This window comes from Trachurus trachurus (assembly GCF_905171665.1).
Source record: "Trachurus trachurus genome assembly, chromosome: 3".
Classification (NCBI taxonomy): domain Eukaryota; kingdom Metazoa; phylum Chordata; class Actinopteri; order Carangiformes; family Carangidae; genus Trachurus; species Trachurus trachurus.
The window spans coordinates 38282765-38304761 of NC_139893.1; the positions used below are offsets into that span (position 1 = coordinate 38282765).

Sequence of the window (21997 nt, forward strand, 5' to 3'; positions counted from 1 at the left end):
GCAGTAGGTTCGTTACAGCAAAACCGAACTGTGAGCTGCTCAGAGGAGGCTCATGGGATTTCTTGGTTTCCCTCATTAAACTAATCAAATACACAATCCAACAACTCTAAAACGCTCTTGTGGACAAGTTGTGACCTGCACATTCACCACGCTATGAGATAATAACAGAATGTTACCAGACAGAGTTGTTTTAGAGGTAAATTCATGCAAAACTGCTGATGCGCATTCCTGTCGGGGGCGGTTTTTCAGTCTCTACATTTGCCTCGAAAACAACTCCATCTCGTAACGTTCTGTTATTATTTCATAGCGTGGTGAATGTGCAGATCACAACTTGTCCACAAGAGCATTTTGGAGTTGTTGAATTGTGTATTTGATGAGTCTGATGAGGGAAAACAAGAAATTCCATTAACCTCTGTAGCGTAGCTCTGAGCAGCTCGCGGCTCTGCTCCACCGTTCTAAAAACAGCTTGCACCGACAATTAAAGGTAACAAACCTATATATAGGGAATATATATATATATAGGGATTATGGCAATGGGCCAATTTGCCAAAATGTTGAACTATCTCTTTACCTTTATACTTCATGTTCCAGTAAGTTCTGTAGGTTCTGTAACTCAATCCACAACAATGATTGTAGAGCATAGGGGAAATGTGGCACTTTGCACTTGGTTTGGTCACGTCCATAAATAGAATCAAACTCTCTTCTGAATTCATGTTTTCCAGTTTGTCTTTCCTCTGTCTGCACAGGTCTATGATTCAAATGAACTTTGGTACTATGTGAACTAGTGAAAAGTGAATGTCTGATTAAACATGTCTGTAATGAACGCACCACTGTTCAGGACACAAAACAAGCCCAGTATGTGCTGCCGGTTTTGAACGTATCACTGGTATGGTGCAACACAGACTTCAACTCTGATTGTCTCTGTGGCTGTTGCATTCTTTTTAATGAGCTTCTAATGAGAAACATATTGTGAACTGCAGCTGATCTGACAGCAGCTCCACTGCTGAAAGACGCTGGTGTTTCAGTGTAGAGATTTGTTGACAAAGATTCATTTATACATACCAAACACCTTTACAATAAAGACTGATAAAAAAAAGAAAGATATTAAATATAAAAACAAACTCCTCATGATGCATGCCCCTTGACATACTGTAATCCAAAGATGGATTTTCATTACTGTCGCTACAGGATGGATCAACATCCCATTTATCTCTCCGTGGTGGTGCAGGCCAGCAGAGGGTTGATATAAACGTCAGCAGGTCTTGATGGATGAAGCTCTGAGGCAAATCAGCCTCTGCAGCACACACCACCTCTGCACCACAAAGTGAATGTGGGGGTTTTGTACTTTATTTGCTTGTTTGGTTCAATAGACCTGCTGGGCCGTCGGGCAAGAGGCTGTGGAGGAACAGAGCACCAATAACATCTTATTTATCCCAGTGTGTGTGTGTGCATAGTGTATTTGGGTTTGGTTGTGTTCCAGCATGTGGAGGAGGAAAATGTTGTTTCTCTTATTGGATGAAATGTGTTTAGCTCTGTTCCTGCTCCTCAGCTCAAACCGAACACACTGATCCTGAGTCAGTACACAGTCTTGGACCGGTAGATGTTCTCTGGCGGAGACAAGCATCCGAAGCAGCCGTTCTTCTCCTCCCTCTCATCTGCTGCCGCTCCGTTTCTGAGTTTGTGCTGTTCTGCTGCTGCTCCTTCATCCTCTGTGGTGCTGCTCTCATCCTCCTCCTCCTCCTCCTCTTCATTGTCGCTTCTCTCATCTCTGGTCATCTGTGACAAAAGAGATGGAAAGAAAGAAAGATATTAGGGGAGGGGTGGGAGAGAGAGAGAGAGAGTTGTGTAAATGCAACAATTGGCTGGTAGAGGCAGCAGCTGAGGACAAAACGTCCCCCTGAAACCTGAGCTGCAGCACAGAACAATGAGCTAGGTACAAGGTACATGTTCACTGAATTGCTCTTTGTGTTGTGTTGTTCCATAACAAACATATTAATTTGCACTTAGTGAGAAATTGATATACATATACATATAGCGGGGAAAATAGCTATTGAACGCACCAACAATTTTTCTCAGTAAAATTTCTCAGTAAATTGTCAACAACTCCATTTCTAATGGAGCTGTTGACATGAAATTTTCACCAGATGTTGGTAACAACCCAAGTAATCCACACGTACAAAGAAACCAAAACACATATGTCCATTATTGTTATTATTTTAGATAATTATTTTTATTTTTATATGTATTTTATTATTTATTGCTCAGTAATTTGTTCTTTTCATTACTGCCATATGTTTAAATTGTTGGATGTTGTTGGATGAATACAAAAACTAATGAATATATGTTTAAAGGTGTACAGAAATGGCCGTTTGTCCTGTTTGTCGCGCCGAGTTGTCACGAGCTGCAACGAGTAAGGAAAACGAATTTGATTGGTCGTTATCAAGCGGGCGGGATATTCAAAGCTTGGGGCGAGCCCGAGCTCCGTGTGTGTGTGCGTGTGCGTGTCTCAGACGTTTGAATGACGGATTACGGATCCAATATCAGTGGCTGGTGAACACACTTACCACACTCCCGGATTTACTCAAAAATAGAATTTTGCACAAAGTTTGGCCTACATCGTCTGATAGATGAGTTATTACACTAATTGTATGACCCAGAGTGGGCTTAAATTCAATTTTCTTTTCTGTACACCTTTAAAAAAAACAAAAAAAACACATTATATCCATAAATGAAGTTCTGTGTAATAAAGTGAATACACAGAATAAGTATTGAACACATGATAAAAAGTGCTTAGTGTTTAGAAAGTCATCCTGTCTCCTATCAGTGCTCATTAATATCAGCTGCTTTTGTCCTGATTGATGCCTAGAAAAGGTTTGTCATCACCAAGGTGTCACACAATGAGCATCTCAAAAGCAAAGAGCTCTGTCAAGATCTTCACAACCCTATGCTGAAAAACATACTGACGCCATTTGTTACAGCGAGTTTTCTAAACCCCTGAATGCACCGTTGGCGCCGTTATCCAGAAGAAAAGAGCATCATTTCACCAAAAACCGGCCACGACCAGCTGCTCCTGCAAGATTTCTGACAGAATCAAAAGAATGCGAGTCGTCCAAGATATAACAAAGAAACAATGAGTAATGCATTCAACCATCATGGCCTCTATGCACGCTCACTGTTGACGCATTTCATCGTTATTTTCCCCGCAGTATTGATAGATGATGACTGCCTGAGCAGACTTACAGTGCCAAATATGAATTTCCTGATCATGCGGAGAATGAGGTAAGCCCAGAATACGTGCAGACAGAGGAGGACCACCAGCATCACGTTGAAGAAGTAGTAACCAAAGAAGGCGGGGTAGTGCTGGACGGGGTAAACCCAGGTACAGTGGATCAGCCTACAACACAGGCAGAAAAACAAAAACAAGTCAAACCAATTGACCAGAGCATCTCGACTTAATAATAATTTGTTGCTAATGAGGACGAAGGCTGGAAATGTTTCTCGGTGCAACGCAATAAAAAATTCACCGCTGACACAAACTGCAGTCTGCAAAACGAGCGTAAAGCCGATCCAACACCTCTCTCAAATGGTTTCACAACACAAACTGAACATTATAACGGTGGTGAAGGCGGGCTCTGTTACAGGCCTGTTGTTGGACCAGGCTGCATTTGTTTTGGCCGTAGCCTAGACCTAATAAACCCCACAACTGTTTTTACTACATTGTGTTTTAGAATGCCACCGGTGAGGTAGCAATAAAGCTCAGTAGCAGGGATCCTCGTAAAAATCATGCTGTGATGAACAACGTCTGTGTAAAGCAGCATTGTGTTTCCAGCTTTTCAAGACCCAGAATAAAGATTATTATCTCTGCCAGACTATCTGTACAGTATCTGTCCAAATAACCACATACATTTAGTTCATTGTTATTGTACTAGAACTTCATCTTCATATTCATTTCACAGCTAAAAACCATGTGTTTGCAGATATACACGTTCATCAGCTTACCAGAATGGAAAGATGACCAGTCGTGTCACCATAAACACTATGGCAAACAGAACAAACAGAGTTTGGCAGGTTTTCTCCCATTTGGCGTAGTTGAAGAGTTTGGCAGACTGAAAGAAAAAAAGAGTTAAAACTGTCAACCAACCACATTCAAAAGTGCTGTTGCAATCACTTGTTCATATCGAATCACAACTGAAATACACAACACTGGATACAGTTTGATTTCACAGCTTGTTTTTATCTGCTATAGCTTAATATCTGACCAAGCCAGTAAAAGATAATATCGGTCTAATAGCACTCTGTTTCCCCCCCAAAAAACAGCTCAATGATAATAAAAGTAAATGCACTAATATAATTATATCACATAATCAGGGTATTGCAGATTCATAAATTTTGTCAGGAAACAACGCTGGACTGACCTCCAGTAAAACATCAGAGGCATCGTGGATGAGCATGACCAGCGTCCCAATACGGATGTAGTTGACACACCAGGAAAATGACAAGAGGACTAACGTGGCCAAGTGGTGGATGATCTGCTCCTTAAAGTCCTGAGGAAGGAAAAATACAATAACGTCACTTTAATGAGCAGAAAAACTGCAGCACCAACTTACACCTCTCACATATACCAGAATAATACTGTTGGAATAAGCAACAAGCTTACCATCCTTATATAAAGGTTTTTATAATCAGTAAGGCTAAGGCTACATCCACATGACTATGCCTTCATTTTTAAAACAGTTACAGTTACAGTCTTGGTGCCATCCTTGAAAAATTCCAGTCTGGTTTTAGATCCCGGGAACAGTGCTGAGTCAGCCCTGCTAAAAGTTCACAACGGTATTCTTCTTTCAGCTGTTGACAGGAATCCAGTCATACTAGTGCTCCGAGACCTCACAGCAGCCTTTGACACGGTTGATCATTCCATTCTTATCTCCCGACGGTCGGACCACGCAGACATCCGGGGCCCAGTCCTGAGATGGTTTTGCTCCTAACTAAGTAACAGGTCATTTTTTGAAATGATTGGTGACCTCTCATCCCACCCCCCCAACCCCCCTCTCTTGTGGTGTTCCACAGGGCTCCATTCTTGGACCGATCATTTTCTCTCTGTATTTGCTGCCCAGAGCGACAGTTATTGATTGTGACAACCTCTATTTCATTGCTATGTAGATGATATTCAAATATATCCCCATTATCCTCTCTCTCTCTTCATGCTTAATATAAATCAGTGACTGACCAGTCTGGAATGGATTTAGTATCTCTGGCGTGTTCAATAATGTGCTGTTTAATCGTGACTCTCTGGCCCCTCTTTTAAAACCTGCTGCAAGGAATCTGGGAGTAAAGTTTGATTCATGCTTGAGCTTTGATATGTATTGGCTCTAGAGTGGACTATTGTAATGCACTGTACACTGGAGTCAAGCAGTCTTCACTTTCCCGTCTCTGATTTGTCCAAAATGCAGCTGCACACATTTTAACGACACTCGGGACAGTCATATTACTCCTGTCTTCTACTCTCTGCATCTGCTCCCAGTTCAGTTCAGGATTGCTTTTAAGCAATACACACATACATCAGGAGTGCAGGGGATTTAAAGGGATAGTTCACCCAAAATTGAAATTTCACTCATTATCTACTCACCCTCATGTGGACTAAGGGCTGGGAGAAGTTTCAGAGTCCTCCGTGGCTTCTCTGAGTTACAGGGGGTCTCGGCGTAGCAGTGCATGTCCATATAACGGTTGCAAATGGATACCAACTGTCTTCGTAACAAAAAGACACACCAAAAAACATCTAAATACCTCCATGCTGCTCGTATGTAATGTCTGTCTTGTATTGAAGCCCCGAAATGCGAAATTGTCCAGAAAAATCTATTTTTCAAGCTTGTTTGTAGCGGAAGCTTCTTGAAGCGCCTCTTTCTAGTTCGTCTAAATTTGACGAACCGGGAAGAGGAGCTTCCACTACAAACAAGCTTGAAATATAGACTTATTTAATTTTTTTCGGGACAATTTCGCATTTCGGGGCTTCAATACAAGACGGACATTACATACGAGCAGCATGGAGGTATTTGGATGTGTTTTGGTGTCTCTTTTTGTTACGAAGACAGTTGGTATCCATTTGCAACCGTTATATGGACATGCACTGCTACGCCGAGACCCCCTTTAACTCAGAGAAGGAACGGAGGACTCTGAAACTTCTCCCAGCCCTTAGTCCACATGAGGGTGAGTAGATAATGAGTGAAATTTCAATTTTGGGTGAACTATTCCTTTAAACCAGTTCTGGCCTCAGACAACCTCTACTCACCTTTCTCTTGACATCAAAGGTGATGCTGAAGAGAAGAGAGCCATAGAAGCTCATCTCCAAGATGTAATACCAGTACTGAGACTCCAGCATGGACTGCAGACACAAAGAGACACAGAGAGAGACAGTCAGACAGAGAAGGACAACGTGTAACATGAGGCTACAGTGAAGCTCGCTCACACGGACTGGGTTTGTCCCTGCAGGCCCCGCTCTTTGTCCTGAGCCCCGTAGCTGAGGGGAAGGAACTGTAGAAGAGTCTGTTGTTCACTCCCTCCAACTCTGCTCTGTTATTCAAAAGCCTTGGGATCACAAACACTGAGTGACATCAAATCATTTGTAATGGGTCCTTTTATGATTACAAGCTGATGCAAACAAAACAGCTGTGATTCTAAAGAGGAAAGTGAGAGTGATGGAGTCTGACAGAAGACAGGGGTCGTTTTATGATAAGGAAACTACTGTTATACCAAAATAATACTGTGTTGCATCCTGATAGATGATGGTACATCATAGGTGTGTATGACCTGGTGCTGGTTTCACAAAAACACACTCCAACTGTAACTTCAGATAGTCAACATCCATTCATTGCACTGAGCAGTTCAGTTCTTGATTAACTCAAGCCAGATTGTGTGCAGTGGATTATGGGTAAATTCTGGTCTCTAAAAACGTTTTCTTTCACTCTCTCCATAACAATGTAAGCAAATTACAAACTATCAGCCACATTTCTCTGTCTTGTTGAAATACAACAACAACATTCACACCCTGGGCCTGTGTTCACCTGGGGCCTGTAGGCATCTAATGTTTTTGGCTTGAAATGAGTTATTTTGTATTTTTGTGAAATTGTCAGACAATAGACTGATCTAGGAGCCAAACTAAGAACAACAGCCACAGAGTAGTCTGATATATCTCTGTGAATTACTTTAACCCTAAATTTTGTTTATTGATATAGACTCAAGACTACTTTATTAATCCCTTAAAGCAGAAGTAAGCGATATTTTTGTGTTAATATAAGTCTTAAAGGATAATTTCCGTTTTTTACAACCTGGACCTTATTTCTAGCATAAAATACAATCATTTTACTCACCCAGAAACTTTGGTGTCATTTGGAGTTGTTTTGACGAAATTAGCCCCAGTGGAGCGGCGCGTATATCCGTATAATGCGAGAACACGGGGCACCCAATGCAGCCTCTAAATATCACATTATCCGCCGCAAAACTCGTTCATTTCGCCAATATTTTGTTATGATACACTAGTGATATTCCCCTCCGAGCCTGTGGTGGCATGTTATCAACATGCTGCGCCTGTAGGTTGACTACTAACCTCTGATCTGGATGATGTCATCTCCGACCGGTGCCCGGCTCATTCTGATAATAATCATTCTGCTTCGGCATGCAGGTCCATTTTTATCTCAACTAGCCGGAGCTTTAGTGAGTCCAGGTTGAGGAGAGGAAGCCTGTGGAAGCTGAACTTCATCCAGCTGCTCATTTTGTTCTGACAAGTCAGAAACACGCAGAAACGAACCATAGCATTAGCGGTAGCAAGTTAGCCGCGCCGGGCAGCGGTCGGAGATGACATCATCCAGATCAGAGGTTAGTAGTCAATCTACAGGCGCAGCATGTTGATAACATGCCACCACGGGCTCGGAGGGGAATATCACTAGTGTATCATAACAAAATATTGGCGAAATGAACGAGTTTTGCGGCGGATAATGTGATATTTAGAGGCTGCATTGGGTGCCCCGTGTTCTCGCATTATACGGATATACGCGCCGCTCCACTGGGGCTAATTTCGTCAAAACAACTCCAAATGACACCAAAGTTTCTGGGTGAGTAAAATGATCTTATTTTATGCTAGAAATAAGGTCCAGGTTGTAAAAAACGGAAATTATCCTTTAAATAGTTATATCTTCCGACAGCAATCACTTACATAGAGTGTTTGGACCGAAACACGGGTCTGTCAGTCACTCTGCTCTGCTCTGAGCCGAGGAGAAAACTTTTCTCGTATCCTACAAGTTTTATCCAATGAGGAGAGAGAACGGCATGAAGGGCTGTGTGTGCAGCCAAGGGATGCGCCTGAATGTGGTGACGTAGGGACGAGGACCAATAGATCCATGACGAGGGCGGGGGCTGCTAACTCCATCGGCTGACAAGAAGTTATGGTGCGTTCAAGGCAACCCGTAACTCGTGTTTTTCCGACCTGTGAAGTCGTACCAGTTCGATCTGGTACGACTTCACGGGTCGGAAGTTACGAGTGGCCGTTATAGTGACTTTCACAGGTAAAACAGGTCGGAAAAATATGAGTGGGTTGCCTGGAACGCTACAAAGTCGCAAGTCGTGACTTGAAGCTGTAATTTACGGTTTCAAAAGCCTGCCTGGAACGCAGCATTAGCCAAAACGACCAGATCGCTTACTTATAGCGGGAGAACGGGGCAAGGCACGGGCCGACGCATGTGAGTCCCCATGCCACCTCCCACGCACTATCATGACCATATACGATGTAAAAGCAAATGTTGCCTTTCACAACGAAGCTCTTTGCCATGTTCTAGATGTTTGGTTTTAACTGTTGTGTGGTTTGTTTGTGTAGCAAAGGCTCAGAGGTTAGACTGGATCCAGGCCCGCAGTACAATCAGGACCAGGCCTAAATGTTAGACAGTCCACCAGGTGAGCCACTGGGCTACTTACTGGATTGACAAAATTAATCTGAGACTCAAACTTTGGTATAACGATGCAGAACAATTCCAGTGAAGACAGTGTCCCTGGGCTGCATCAACTTTAAAGGGATAGTAGCATTTTTTTTAAAGTGGGGTTGTATGATCTACAAATAGCCCCTAAGTACTTTAATTGCAGTAGAAGACTCTCTGCACTCCTCCTGTTAGCAATGCCAGCCCATAGCCCTGCCCAGAGATTTACAACATAGTGTTGTGAACAGACCCAAAGAAACGGCCTATTTTCACGGCCTAAAAGAGGTTTTACCTGAAAAAAAAAAATACACAGTTCCATTGTTCGCTATAATATAATTTTTTCCAGCCCCTCAAAGTGCAGGAAAAACACAGTTTTTATTTGGACCTAACCAACTCACGTATCCCTCCGCTCAGGGTTAGCGCCCGCCGATCAGCAGTTGGTTAGGTCCAAATAAAAACTGTGTTTTTCCTGCACTTTGAAGGGCTGGAAAAAATTATATTATAGCGAACAATGGAACTGTGTATTATTATTTTTTTTAGGTAAAACCTCTTTTAGGCCACGTAAATAGGCCGTTTCTTTGGGTCTGTTCACACTGTATGTTGTAAATCTCTGGGCAGGGCTATGGGCTGGCGTTGCTAACGGGAGGAGTGCAGAGAGTCTTCTACTGCAATTAAAGTACTTAGGGGCTATTTGTAGATCATACAACCCCACTTTTAAAAGAAAATGCTACTATCCCTTTAACAGCTGAAAGTGATAATGATAATAAAGAAAGGAACTGATACTAGTGTATGTGTAGCATAATGAAGCATTATGTTTCAGAGATGAATTCATCATTTTGTAGCAGGCCCCAGCTGGTGAAGGCAGTGTCTATCACAGGCCTGATAGGAACTCACATCCACACCTACTGGCACGTTAGAGTCGCCAATCAACCTATTGTGCATGTGTTTGTAGTGTGGGAGGAGAGAACCCACACAGACACGGGGAGAACATGCAAACTCTACTAGATCCACTCAAACTGGGAACCTTCTTGCTGTGACACAACAGTGCTAAACACTTTGACATTGCATACGTGGACAAATGAAACGTGACTGACAGCTCATCCAGCTCTGATCCAGCAGTTCCATTCAAAACAAAGGATGTCTGACTTCTCACAAACTGTTTCCTCACACTTCTCTCCTTGCATGTCTCCTTGCAATTTTTGCATATTTTTTGAGGGAGGTGTTTTTTTTTTATAAGCCCATATAAAGTTTTTAACCTCTCCCACACTTACTATTCTTGTTTCATTTCTGTTTTTGTAATTGTCCTTATATTTTATGGCAAAAATAAATAAACTAAACTTAACTCACATACAGTACAGGAGGAATCTGGGGGAAATGTGAAGGGTTTGTGCCCATAGATTACTATCTGCCCCTTCTTATATGGTGAGACTGTGAGATGTGCCTGAAGCTCTGAAAAAAGGCAAGCACTATAGGGTGTTCCACCTCTTTCAGCCTGTGTGGCGTTTACAGTTTATGTGTGATAAAAATCTGTCTCTAATTCTGCTCTGGCTCAGACCAGTGGCAACACGCCTGCAGCCAGATTCTGGTCTGCACTGACTGTAATGGCTCCAAAAAAAATATCTCACTTTAGTTTATTAGGAGCTGCTGCATGATGCAGTTTTTAGTTCCAACTGTGTTTGTACATTCACTTGTTCGGTCCACCACTTGTGGAAAATGAACACATTAGATTTTATGAATTGTACTAATGTGTTTATGCATGTTTTTTTTTCTGCCTTCTGAGTATGTCACGCAGCAAACCAAACCGGGCAGTTACAGATAATTGATTAACACGGAGAATGTATATGGGAGTAAATAAAAGACAGTTTGATCCAACGCTCTCAAGTGTTGAAGTGGAACTGATTCAGCATGAAGAGTTTCCTCCACCCTGTTTACATGACTTTGTAAAGCTCCGGTCCCAGAGCGCAGCCAACAGAGCTGCTGTGTCCCTCTCTCCACGCAGCAGGGATTCAATTAGATTTGATCCATCACATCACACCGAGTCTTTGATTTCTCTGGGAATGAGCAAATCTCAGACGTACAAGGAGAATTTCCATGACACACTGCAAACAGCAGAACTTAGACGGCACACACAAATGAGGTTTTATGCCAAAGGTCAAAGGTAAAAGGTATGGCAAATGGAATCGAGTACATTTCTGATGTCAATACGACAACCGCTTTGTGTAATTAAAGGACACAAACCTGCTGCGGAAAACCTGTCCACACTTCCCGAGTGTCGTAGAACCATTCTTTCTGCAGAGACACAGAGGAAAAGTGTGAGTTATGTTGTTTGTATGTTTATTTATTTGAAATGCAAAGATGCTAAGAATTCAACCACAGCTGTCTCCATGTTTCTCCCGTGTGAGATACTCACATCATACAGTGCTGCTATTCCCCCAATGAACGCTCCCAGGTAGAAGACAAACCTCCAACTGTAGGAAGCACAGACATACACAGACATATAGAGGAGAATCAATGTTAAAGGATTGATTTGAAGATCCTTTTAATGGTTTTTAAAGCTCTTATAGGTCTCAGTCCCAGTTATTTATCTGATTTGCTTTTAACATATGACTGAGCCCTCTAGAACTCTCAGGTCTTCAGGCAGCGGCTTTTTAATCATTCCAAAAGTGGCAAACAAAACATATGGTGAGGCCTCATTTTATCACTACGGCCCACGCCTATGGAACAGACTGTCTGCATACCTAAGTGTGGACTTTTTTTTTTTTTTTTTTTTGGTGGTTTTGCCTTTATTTGATAGCACAGTGAGATAGACAGGGGATTCGAACCGGGGGCGCCTGCGTTGAGGACTGTAGCCTCTACATGGGGCGGCCGCCTTAACCACTGCGCCACGAACCGCCCCAAGTGTGGACATTTTTAAAATCAAATGGTAGACCTACCTTTTTAGCCTGGCTTTCAACTGAATTCTATTTTTTTTTTTAAATCATTTTTTATCTCTCTATCCCCTCGATATACATTACACATATTTATCTATTTTATTTTATTTTTATTCTATTTTAATTCATTCATTGTTATTTTATTTTATCCCATTCCACTTATCTATTTTATCTCATTTTATCTATCTAGTGTTTTCCCCATTGCAAACGATTGAGTGTAAGATAAATGAAAATGAAAATGTATGAAAAGTGCTATACAAATAAAGTCTGATTGATTATTCTCATACATAAATGTAATATATGCATTTGCAATGAATTTCTATATAATACTGTATGTAAAAAAAAAACAACAACAACAAAAAAACATTTAGAATACTAACACAGGTGACATAAATGGCACACACACACACACACACACACACACACACACACACACACACACACACACATACATAGAGCACTAACCTGGCCTCTCTGAACTTCTTCAGGACTCCAGGACGGTCCTGACTGCGTCTTCTTCTGAACCAGCGCTCAACTTGTCTCACTGACAAACTGCTTTTCTTCGACAGCCCATCGATGTCGGCCTGGACGTGAGTGAGCACATGCACACTTGTGAATATATGTGTGGTTTAAAATGTGCATATAGCAATATTTGACTATTATCACACTGCTGGGAAAAGCTCTGATAGGAGGCAGGTTATAAAACAACTGGTGTTTTCTTTATCAGTCAGACAAACTGAGGTTGTTGTCGGTGTCTACTGTAGAACTGAGATAAAACCTCGCAGTGCTGTGTTTGCATTGGGATTTAAACTGTCACCTTAGTCACAGAATGGATATGTGAGTGGGATGTAGCTAACGATTCTTTACCTGAGCGGGATTTCTGCACTGAGTGGTGTAGTAGAGCTCCAGGATGGGGTTGTCCTCTGTCTTCCAGTGGACCTTCTGTCTGATCCCAGCAGAGACTGCCAGTGGTGTCGCCATCCACCTGGAACACAGTGAATACACACAGGGTTTATAATGCTAACACTGTCAGTGCTGGTAGAGATACACAGGCATGCACATGATGACTGAGATATCTAATATCTATTTACATAAAGCATGCAAAATGAATAATGTAGAACTGCTGCTTTTTGTAACTGTAGAACATAATGTGACATAGTTGACCTTTGACCTTTGAAGCTGTATAATATTTTGTGTATGAAATTTGTTTGGCAAAAGATGTGTTTTTGTGGGTGACAGTGACCTTTGAGCAAACGCACAGTATTTCATCTTTAAGTCTAAATGAATGTTTATGCAACATTTGAAAAACTGCTTCGCTGAGATGTGACATTCACAGAGAATGGAATAAATGTACATCTGCATGTATGTACAGAAAACCTACACACACAAGCATGTCTCTGGCCCTGGTTGTTGCTGGCATAATCATAATTATTACCATTAATATGATTATTATTAGACGTAAGAGTTATATTAAGCATTCAGTAGGGCTTTAAGCACACATGCCTGTAATTCCAAGCATCCATAGCTTCATCATGGCATAATCCAGCGTGCATTTAAATCATTATGCACTGAAGATGAATTATTTGGTTGAAATAATGTCACTTATAACTGATTCAGAGAAAGACTGATCAATTATTACAGAAGCTCTGAGCTGCTCCTCTGATTGACTGACTTATTTCTGATTGAGTAGATTTCAAATCTAATCTCGTGAGGGTTGGATGGTGGGTCCAGGTGGGCGGGGCTTGGTGACTGTTTTGTTGTGACATCACAAAGTCACAGGAAGTCCTGACGGCTGGTTTGAAGGCTCAGTTCGTGAACACGGGCTGTGTGCATTTCTCTGTTGACTGAGGCTTTGATACTTTCACACACTTTGATACTTCAGCAGGATCTCCGTCTCCATTGGCCCACAGCCTCCTGCCTCCAGTTCAACACAATATGTTTACACACTGATATGCTTTCCCAGATAAGTTTTGGAGAATATATAATATATATACGTCGTACATATATATTTATTATTCTTTTTTTTTTTTTTAATAATCAATCTAGACATGTAACATTCACATAATGAACAGTGTCATCAGAGATGGTGTTCATGTCTTGTCTACCATGTGACCTCTTATGAATGAGTTGAAACAGATTTTTCTTGTTTGTAAATACTTTTTTCTTAAGTTATGTGTAGATTTTTACTCAGATTGTTTCTATTTTATTTCTACTGCTGTGACACAATGATTTCCCCCGGGATAAATGAAATGTATCTTAATTTTTATCCCAATCTTAATCTTTTTAATCTTACAGATGTACTGTATAACTGACATTATCCAGACTGTTACACTGAGGTTGTAATACTCTTGTAATTGTCACTTGTGGTCAGAATGGCTAATGTTTATCAGTGGTCACATAGATTTTTCAAGTTAGGAAAGCTGTAGTTAAATATTGAAAAAAAGTAAACATATTCCTGTTCCTGTCTGAAGCCAGTGTTGACTTTTGAAATATTTAACAAAGACAAATATCAAGTCTCCCTGAGCTGAGGTCATGTAGTTCTTTGAGGTGTCCTTATGAAAACCTGAACTTTGGCTACGATGATCTCAATAAAAAGATGGCAAATAAATGTAATTATTGTCTATAGTGAAGGTTCCGTAGATTCCATTATACACCTGTCTTTATATATGTGCTTTTTCTGATGTTGTGTTTCTTATACAATCTATTTTCAGATATAGGGGACCTGAACAGGTGTGAAATTAAAGGGATAGTTCACCCAAAATTAAAATTTCACTCATTATCTACTCACCCTCATGTCGGCTAAGAGCTGTGAGAATTTTCAGAGTCCTCCGTTCCTTCTCTGAGTTACGGGGGGGTCCGCATAGCAGTATTTGTCCATATAGTGGTTGTGAATGGATACCACTTTTCTTCGTCCAAAAAGACACACCAAAAAACATCCAAATACCTCCATACTGCTCGTCTGTAATGTCCCTCTTGTATTGAAGCCCCGACATGAGAAATTGTTCCGCCGGTCAGTGCAAATCACGCGAGATTTGCACTGACACAGGAAGAGCAGTGAACTGAGACACTGGGAGCTTCCACTACAAACAAGCTTAATTAATTATTAATTAATTATTTAATTTTTTCGGAACAATTTCTCATGTCGGGGCTTCAATAAAAGAGGGACATTACAGACGAGCAGTATGGAGGTATTTGGATGTTTTTTGGTGTGTCTTTTTGGACGAAGAAAAGTGGTATCCATTCACAACCATTAAATGGACAAATATTGCTGCGCGGACCCCCCCGTAACTCAGAGAAGGCACGGAGGACTCTGAAAATTCTCACAGCTCTTAGTTGACATGAGGGTGAGTAGATAATGAGTATTTTTGAAATTTGAATTTTGGGTGAACTATCCCTTTAATTTTTCCATCATTATTGTCAACAATATCAAGGGACATAGCTCAAATATTCACCATTAAGAAAACACCAAAAACAAAAATATGGTATAGTCTGTCTCTCATTAGCTTCTGACTACATCTTTAAAGGTTCCTCATGAATACAGCCTATTATCAGTTTTGTATTCATAGATTATTTACAGTGTCAAACAGAAAGATACATACATATTAGAACCAATAAAACAAGTTGACACTAACAGTACTCTCTAACCACAGGAGGGAGCAGTATGGAGCTCACCTCTCAAACATGTATCTGATGAACAAGAAGGCGAAGGCGTAGGGGACGGTGACGTAGAGATGCGAGGCTTTGGCGTAGACCCGCCCGTCCCTGTCCTCCAGGTCGGCCCATGTCAGGTTCACCGGCAGCCAGATCCTGTCCCACCAGAACCACTCATACAGTGTGTCCAACATCACAGAGCCAGCAGGTCCTACAAACACAGGGGCGGTAAAGTCATCTCACAGTAACTATCAACACACATGAAGCATGGAGTCTGGAAGAACAGGTCTATAATAGAACTGATTATGTTGTATAGGGGAGACCGGGGATGGTTGTAACATTTTTTGTCTCAGCTCATATAACTTGCATAGTGTTCATGGGCTCTCAAATTTTGACACAGAATACCCTCATTTGTCCACTACAAGTATCAGTGCCTTGAACTTTTTAAAGGGATAGTTCACCCAAAATTCAAATTTCACTCATTATCTACTCAACCTTATGTCAACTAAGAGCTGTGAGAATTTTCAGAGCTGTGAGAGTTTGTCCATATAATGGTTGTGAATGGATACCAACTTTCTTCGTCCAAAAAGACACACCAAAAAACATCCAAATACCTCCATACTGCTCGTCTGTAATGTCCCTCTTGTATTGAAGCCCCGACATGAGAAATTGTTCCGAAAAAAAATTAAATAAGTCTATATTTTAAGCTTGTTTGTAGCGGAAGCTCCCAGTGTCTCAGTTCACTGCTCTTCCTGTGTCAGTGCAAATCTTGCGTGATTTGCACTGACCGGCGGAACAATTTCTCATGTCGGGGCTTCAATACAAGAGGGACATTACAGACGAGCAGTATGGAGGTATTTGGATGTTTTTTGGTGTGTCTTTTTGGACGAAGAAAGTTGGTATCCATTGACAACCATTATATGGACAAATCCTGCTGCGCGGACCCCCCCGTAACTCAGAGAAGGGATGGAGGACTCTGAAAATTCTCACAGCTCTTAGTCGACATGAGGGTGAGTAGATAATGAGTGAAATTTGAATTTTGGGTGAACTATCTCTTTAAAGAACATATTCTGATAATACCAATGAAGGGTGTGCATATGGTGCCACTTAATGACACTTAATAAAACAACAAAGATAAAAGGTTTTACAACCATCCCACCCCTGTCAGTCATTGTTTGACCAGCTGTACCAGCATGATGGTCTGATAGAAACATTGATGAAATGACTCACATTTTACCTAAGAACCTGCTCTTTCATCTTATACAAGTTACCTAATTCAAATGCCGACGGTATCGATACTAGTCAGAAGTTGGATTTGGTCCAAAAGATTAGTTTCTGACCCCAAAAAAAAGGTTTTTGGGCTGTAAAACCTACACACTTCTTCATAGGGCCATTCAAATTAATATGCAATATCAGTGAGGGAGTGATGACACATGATATTGATCACATCACTCTAATGTTATCCCTTATTGGTAAAAGTGATGCTGTTACAACCATCCCCGGTCTCCCCTACATATACTTTCATATATCCAGAAATATATCAGTGAAAGTAACATAAGGTCATATGGTAACATCACTCATACAGTAGACATACAGTATAGGCGGCTGCCATGCTGGTTATCTACATCCTGGGGTTGATGCCTTTCAAGTTTCACAATGTTTTCATACTGTGTGCAGGAAAGTGCACGTTAACCACACATTCTGAAATACCTTTGAGCTAATTATTAGTGTATTACATCAGAAAGTGAAGACAAGAGGGCAGGAGTTGGACTTCCTGAGAGAGGTGGGGGTGTGCTGGTGTCCCAGAGAGAGGCCACGACCAGCCAACTGTCAGTGACGCTACAGTTACTCTACTCCACATGACGCTGTGTTTCCTAAACAAATATTGACCCAGTGATCCCTCCCTTCTTCTCAAGATCAGCTCGCACGCCTTCTTTAATAGACCTTTCTGGCTTTGCCCCTCTCTCTCTCTCACACACACACACACACGCACGCACGCACGCACGCACGCACGCACGCACGCACGCACGCACACACACACACACACACACACACACACACACACACACACACACACACACACACACACACACACACACACACACACACACACACACACACACACACACACACACACACACACACACACACAGAGAGACAAAGAGAGGGAAAGAAAAAAAGAGGCAAAAAAACTGACAAAACCCTGGGTTGCAGCCAAGCAACACATCACAGTACAAAGCAGTTAATAATGGAGTCAGTTGTGTGTGTGTGTGTGTGTGTGTGTGTGTGTGTGTGTGTGTGTGTGTGTGTGTGTGTGTGTGTGTGTGTGTGGCTAGCATTAGCGGTCTATTCAGTGGGTTATCAGCCTGCAGCTGAGCCCAAGGTGAAAAAAACCTCACCTTCACTAACTTGACACATGTGACCATGTGGACGTGTTATATGAGGTTATGTTGTTGTATTTTACTGGAATTCATCATCCAATTATAATTTTGTGATTTGTGGAGTTTTAAATAGTCTTTAAATACATGACACTTGTAGATTCCATGTAGGCTACTGTACAGAGGCAGGATTTGGTCTGCGACTGAAAGGTCAAAATAATCTCCTTTCCCTAACCCTAACCTTATCTTTAATAAAAAAATAAAAAATAAAATCTCAATAACTAGGCTAATATTCACATATAGAGTGTGAGGATCTTAGCTTCCTGGGATTAAAAACTAAAAGAATATTCATGTGTTCCACAGTGGGAAGTGAAACAACATGGATGTACACTTCCCATCAGTTCTGGATGAGGTCACAAACATCAAACAGCTGCTCTGTTGTTCCAACATTTAACAAAACTACAAACTACAGTGGTGCATCACTTTTAGTGATGCTGCAGCAATGAATTGTGGGATATCACTTCTCCTCTCCTTTCCTAAAGGAAGGTCCAGTGTTGTCTCTGCTAAAGGAGATCAGATAGGAAGTAGTGAAGCTCCTGCAGCTCTGATACTTCACCTCACTTTGTTCACTTTGAACCTTCCTCTGATTAAAACACTTTTCAACCACAGTCGTACTGTGTCAGAATAACCCTTTATCAGGCTTCCTGGGACTGGCTGAATTATGTTGTACTCAGTCAAATCTGTTGCTCAGGTCTATTACTACAGTGGAAGAGTCATTAGGAGCTGACTGAATCCTATACTATTATGCACTGATGTAATCAGGAATTAGAAGCGTAACATAGATAATTTGTTTTGTTTCATTTGTAGCAAAAAGGTCTTTCCTCAGAAAACAATGTTCATATCGGAGTCTGCATCAGTCAGCATCAACTTGGTCTCTGATTGTCATCTGGCTTGTTTCACTGCAGAGATAGGCTTCACTGACAGACCACATTACGATCTCCAATCACCAGGGGAGAAGGTGGGTGGAGGAGGGGGGGCAGTTGTTCTCAGCTCATCCTGATGGGGGTCTCTTTGTTGCCACAATACTGTATAAGCATTTCAACGACGAGCCTGACAAAACGTGTTCAGCACAGCCTGCATGTTGCACACACAACTCTGTGTCTGACTCAAAACACCAACCGTGAGCCGGTGTGGCCGCTGCATAACAAAACCAGAAAAACACACCTCTAATCTGCAGGGCCTCTCTCATCTGCAGTAAGATCCAGCCTACGGAACTTAGGGGTAGTTTTTGACTCATCGACATCATTTGACACCCACGTCAAACAACTGACCAAATCATGTTTTTTCCACCTAAGAAATATCATTAGATTAAGGTCCATGGTTTCAAAATCAGAACTAGAAATGATCATCCATGCATTCATATCCTCACACATTGATTACTGTAATTCTCTGTTTTCCTCCCTTAGCATTTCTGCCCTAGACCGTCTCCAAATAATTCAAAATGCTGCAGCAAGACTTTTGACCAGAACCCATAGAAGAGCTCATATTACACCCGTACTAACATCTCTCCATTGGCTACCAGTACCATTCAGAATTCAATATAAGATTATCATTCTCACCTTCAAAGCCCTTCATGGTCACACCCCTTTATACCTAACTGAACTTCTGCGCCCCTACTCAACTGCTCGCTCCCTCAGGTCAAATACACAAAACCTTCACCTACCTGAAGACTCGTGGAGATAGAGCATTCGAAGCAGTAGCGCCCAAACTCTGGAGCTCTCTCCCTGCACCCTTAACGGTCTGTTAGCTCCATTGACACTTTCAGAAAACAACTCAAAACTCATCTGTTCAGAAAAGCATTTGACTAATGTCTATTTCCCCTTGCATCTTGTTGTTCTTGAAATGTCTCTTTTATTTTGTGATTGTGCTTTTGTATAAAGTGTATGCATTATATACTGTCTCTATTCATGTGTCCATTATCTGGATACACAACTGTCTTTCTGACTCTCTGTGTAAAGCACTTTGTGACACTTGTCTGCGAAAAGTGCTATACAAATAATAAACTAAAACACAAAGTAAGCAGCCAATGACACAATTATTAAGTGATGTACTAGAAGCTCAAAGCTGTTCGTCCAGACATCGGGATTTCACAAGATTTAAACAGCCGTTCTTGACTTGTCCGTTAGCTGTTGTTTGTTTCGGGCTTTGACTGACATATAAGGAGATTTGCCTCCAGTCAAGGTACTTGTCATTCCACTTTTCCATAGCTGCCGGCCCTACAAAGCCCCCCTCCACCCCCCAGCGATACAGCTCCTTACAACTGTCAAAAGGAGACACAAACAGTCCTTAAACATCCTAAAAAACCCACGCAACTCATCAGAGCCCCAAAACCCCTTTGATTTCAAGTGGGCAGACCAGTGCACACGAGATCTGTGTGTTGATCTTTCTGAGAACAGGGACTTCTTTATGTCCAACTCAGCCGTGAAGCAGCTCCTATAGCCAGAGAGCAAACGTCTCTATCTGTTAGATCTCCTTTAGAGCTCTCTCTCTGCTATACCTCTGACTTCTGTGCTGGAGAGATCACTTCACACAACAACGGGAAAACTTCTAGAGCTGTCAAGGTAAAACACTATTCACAGCCCAAGGTCACAGAAAAAAAAGAAAGAAAAAAAAAACACCTGCTTACCTGCTTTCCACCGTCAGTGTCACCAGATGAAGGCGGTGGTTTTCCTCGCCAGCTGACTTGTGTGTTTGCTGTGGCAGAGTGAACACGGATGGTAAAGATCCTCTATTCCCCCTGTGAGACAAGCCAGCCAGCCTCTCTCTTTGTTTGACATTCTTTAGGGTCACACCCAGTCCAGCCACAATTACCTGGGAAAGGTTTTTTTTTTTTTCCTGCCCTCCAGGAAGTAGAGGTAGGCTAACGGATTGTCACAACACACAAGGTTTTTTTTTTTTTTCAGCCTGCCCTCGAGGGATCAAATAACCTTGTTTGTACTGTGTTCTTGATAAAGTACAAAAGCAGCTCGACCAGAAAACAAACCCTCCAAGAAACACAATAGGTGATGGGGAAATAATGTTGGCTTTTAATAAGTAGGCTAATAAGAATAAATATACTTATATTAAGTGGTGATAAATGTTAAGAACATATATAATGTATACATTATAAACATAGGCCTATATACTGTATGTAGGCTACCAACCCACCCACTACCAGTCATGTAGGTCATTTTACATTTACTCATAAGAGTTTCCTGAAATACCGTACCTATAGTGACATGTCATTGATGCCAATTGTCATGGTTACCGTGATAAATGCACCACTGTACCAGCATACTGATTGTTACCACAGTTGCTATAATAATGTTCATGGCAACATGGCACTAAAAGTACTTTGTTAGGTTTACACACGAGCGCTGCCTCATTAAGTTTAGGCACTGAAGGTACTTTGTTATGTTTAGAAATTAGAAATGCTTGGTTAGGTCTAGAAATGAAGGAATTAAAAGCACTTGATAGGCTTCCTTATAGTACTTGGATAAGTTTGGACACCAAAATAATTTCTTTAGGTTCAGGCAGGGTTAGGGTCGGGTTCAAAATCTCCTGTGTTTGTGAATGCCACAGCATACTGTACAGGTGCATCTCAGTCAGGACACTGTTGGAGACATTTTGTATATTACACATAAGGTGATAAATAATTTAGATTTGTTGGATTTATTCTGATTTTGTATATTTGAGGCTATTAAGAGTGCCTATTAGTTAATAACAACTGCTCTCTTCCTATTGGCTGAGACGTGCGTAACATGATGTATGCGCACTTAGGTTCAGTTATGACTATGGAGGCGAGGAGAGCACACTAGTTTTTGACCGTGCTAATGATTATTGCCTGATTTTGGATTGCTACACAGTTTTTTATTTTTTGTTGTAACTCGAAGAAAGGTTTCAATAAACCCTTGTGAGAAAGAAGAACTGTGGAGTTTTTGTGGCTAAAGACACGCGTCAACATGCTCGCGCTCCGTAGTTTAGTGTGTGTTTAAAAAAGTAAAAAGAGATGGAGCCACACTTATAGACACCATTAAGT

General features: G+C 41.4%; 1 protein-coding gene across 1 annotated transcript; it reads right to left on the minus strand.

The window, feature by feature from the left end:
• Positions 1–1112: 1112 nt before the first annotated feature.
• On the minus strand, positions 1113–20834 carry cers3a (ceramide synthase 3a). Its single transcript, XM_083996049.1, has 11 exons — positions 20606–20834; positions 15563–15752; positions 12758–12875; positions 12356–12474; positions 11371–11428; positions 11199–11249; positions 6287–6379; positions 4416–4544; positions 4000–4106; positions 3241–3394; positions 1113–1776 (listed from the first exon to the last, which is right to left on the minus strand). Exons 2-11 carry the CDS (start codon positions 15733–15735, stop codon positions 1576–1578), a joined length of 1203 nt encoding a protein of 400 aa, XP_083852175.1. The 5' UTR covers positions 15736–15752; positions 20606–20834; the 3' UTR covers positions 1113–1575.
• Positions 20835–21997: the final 1163 nt, after the last annotated feature.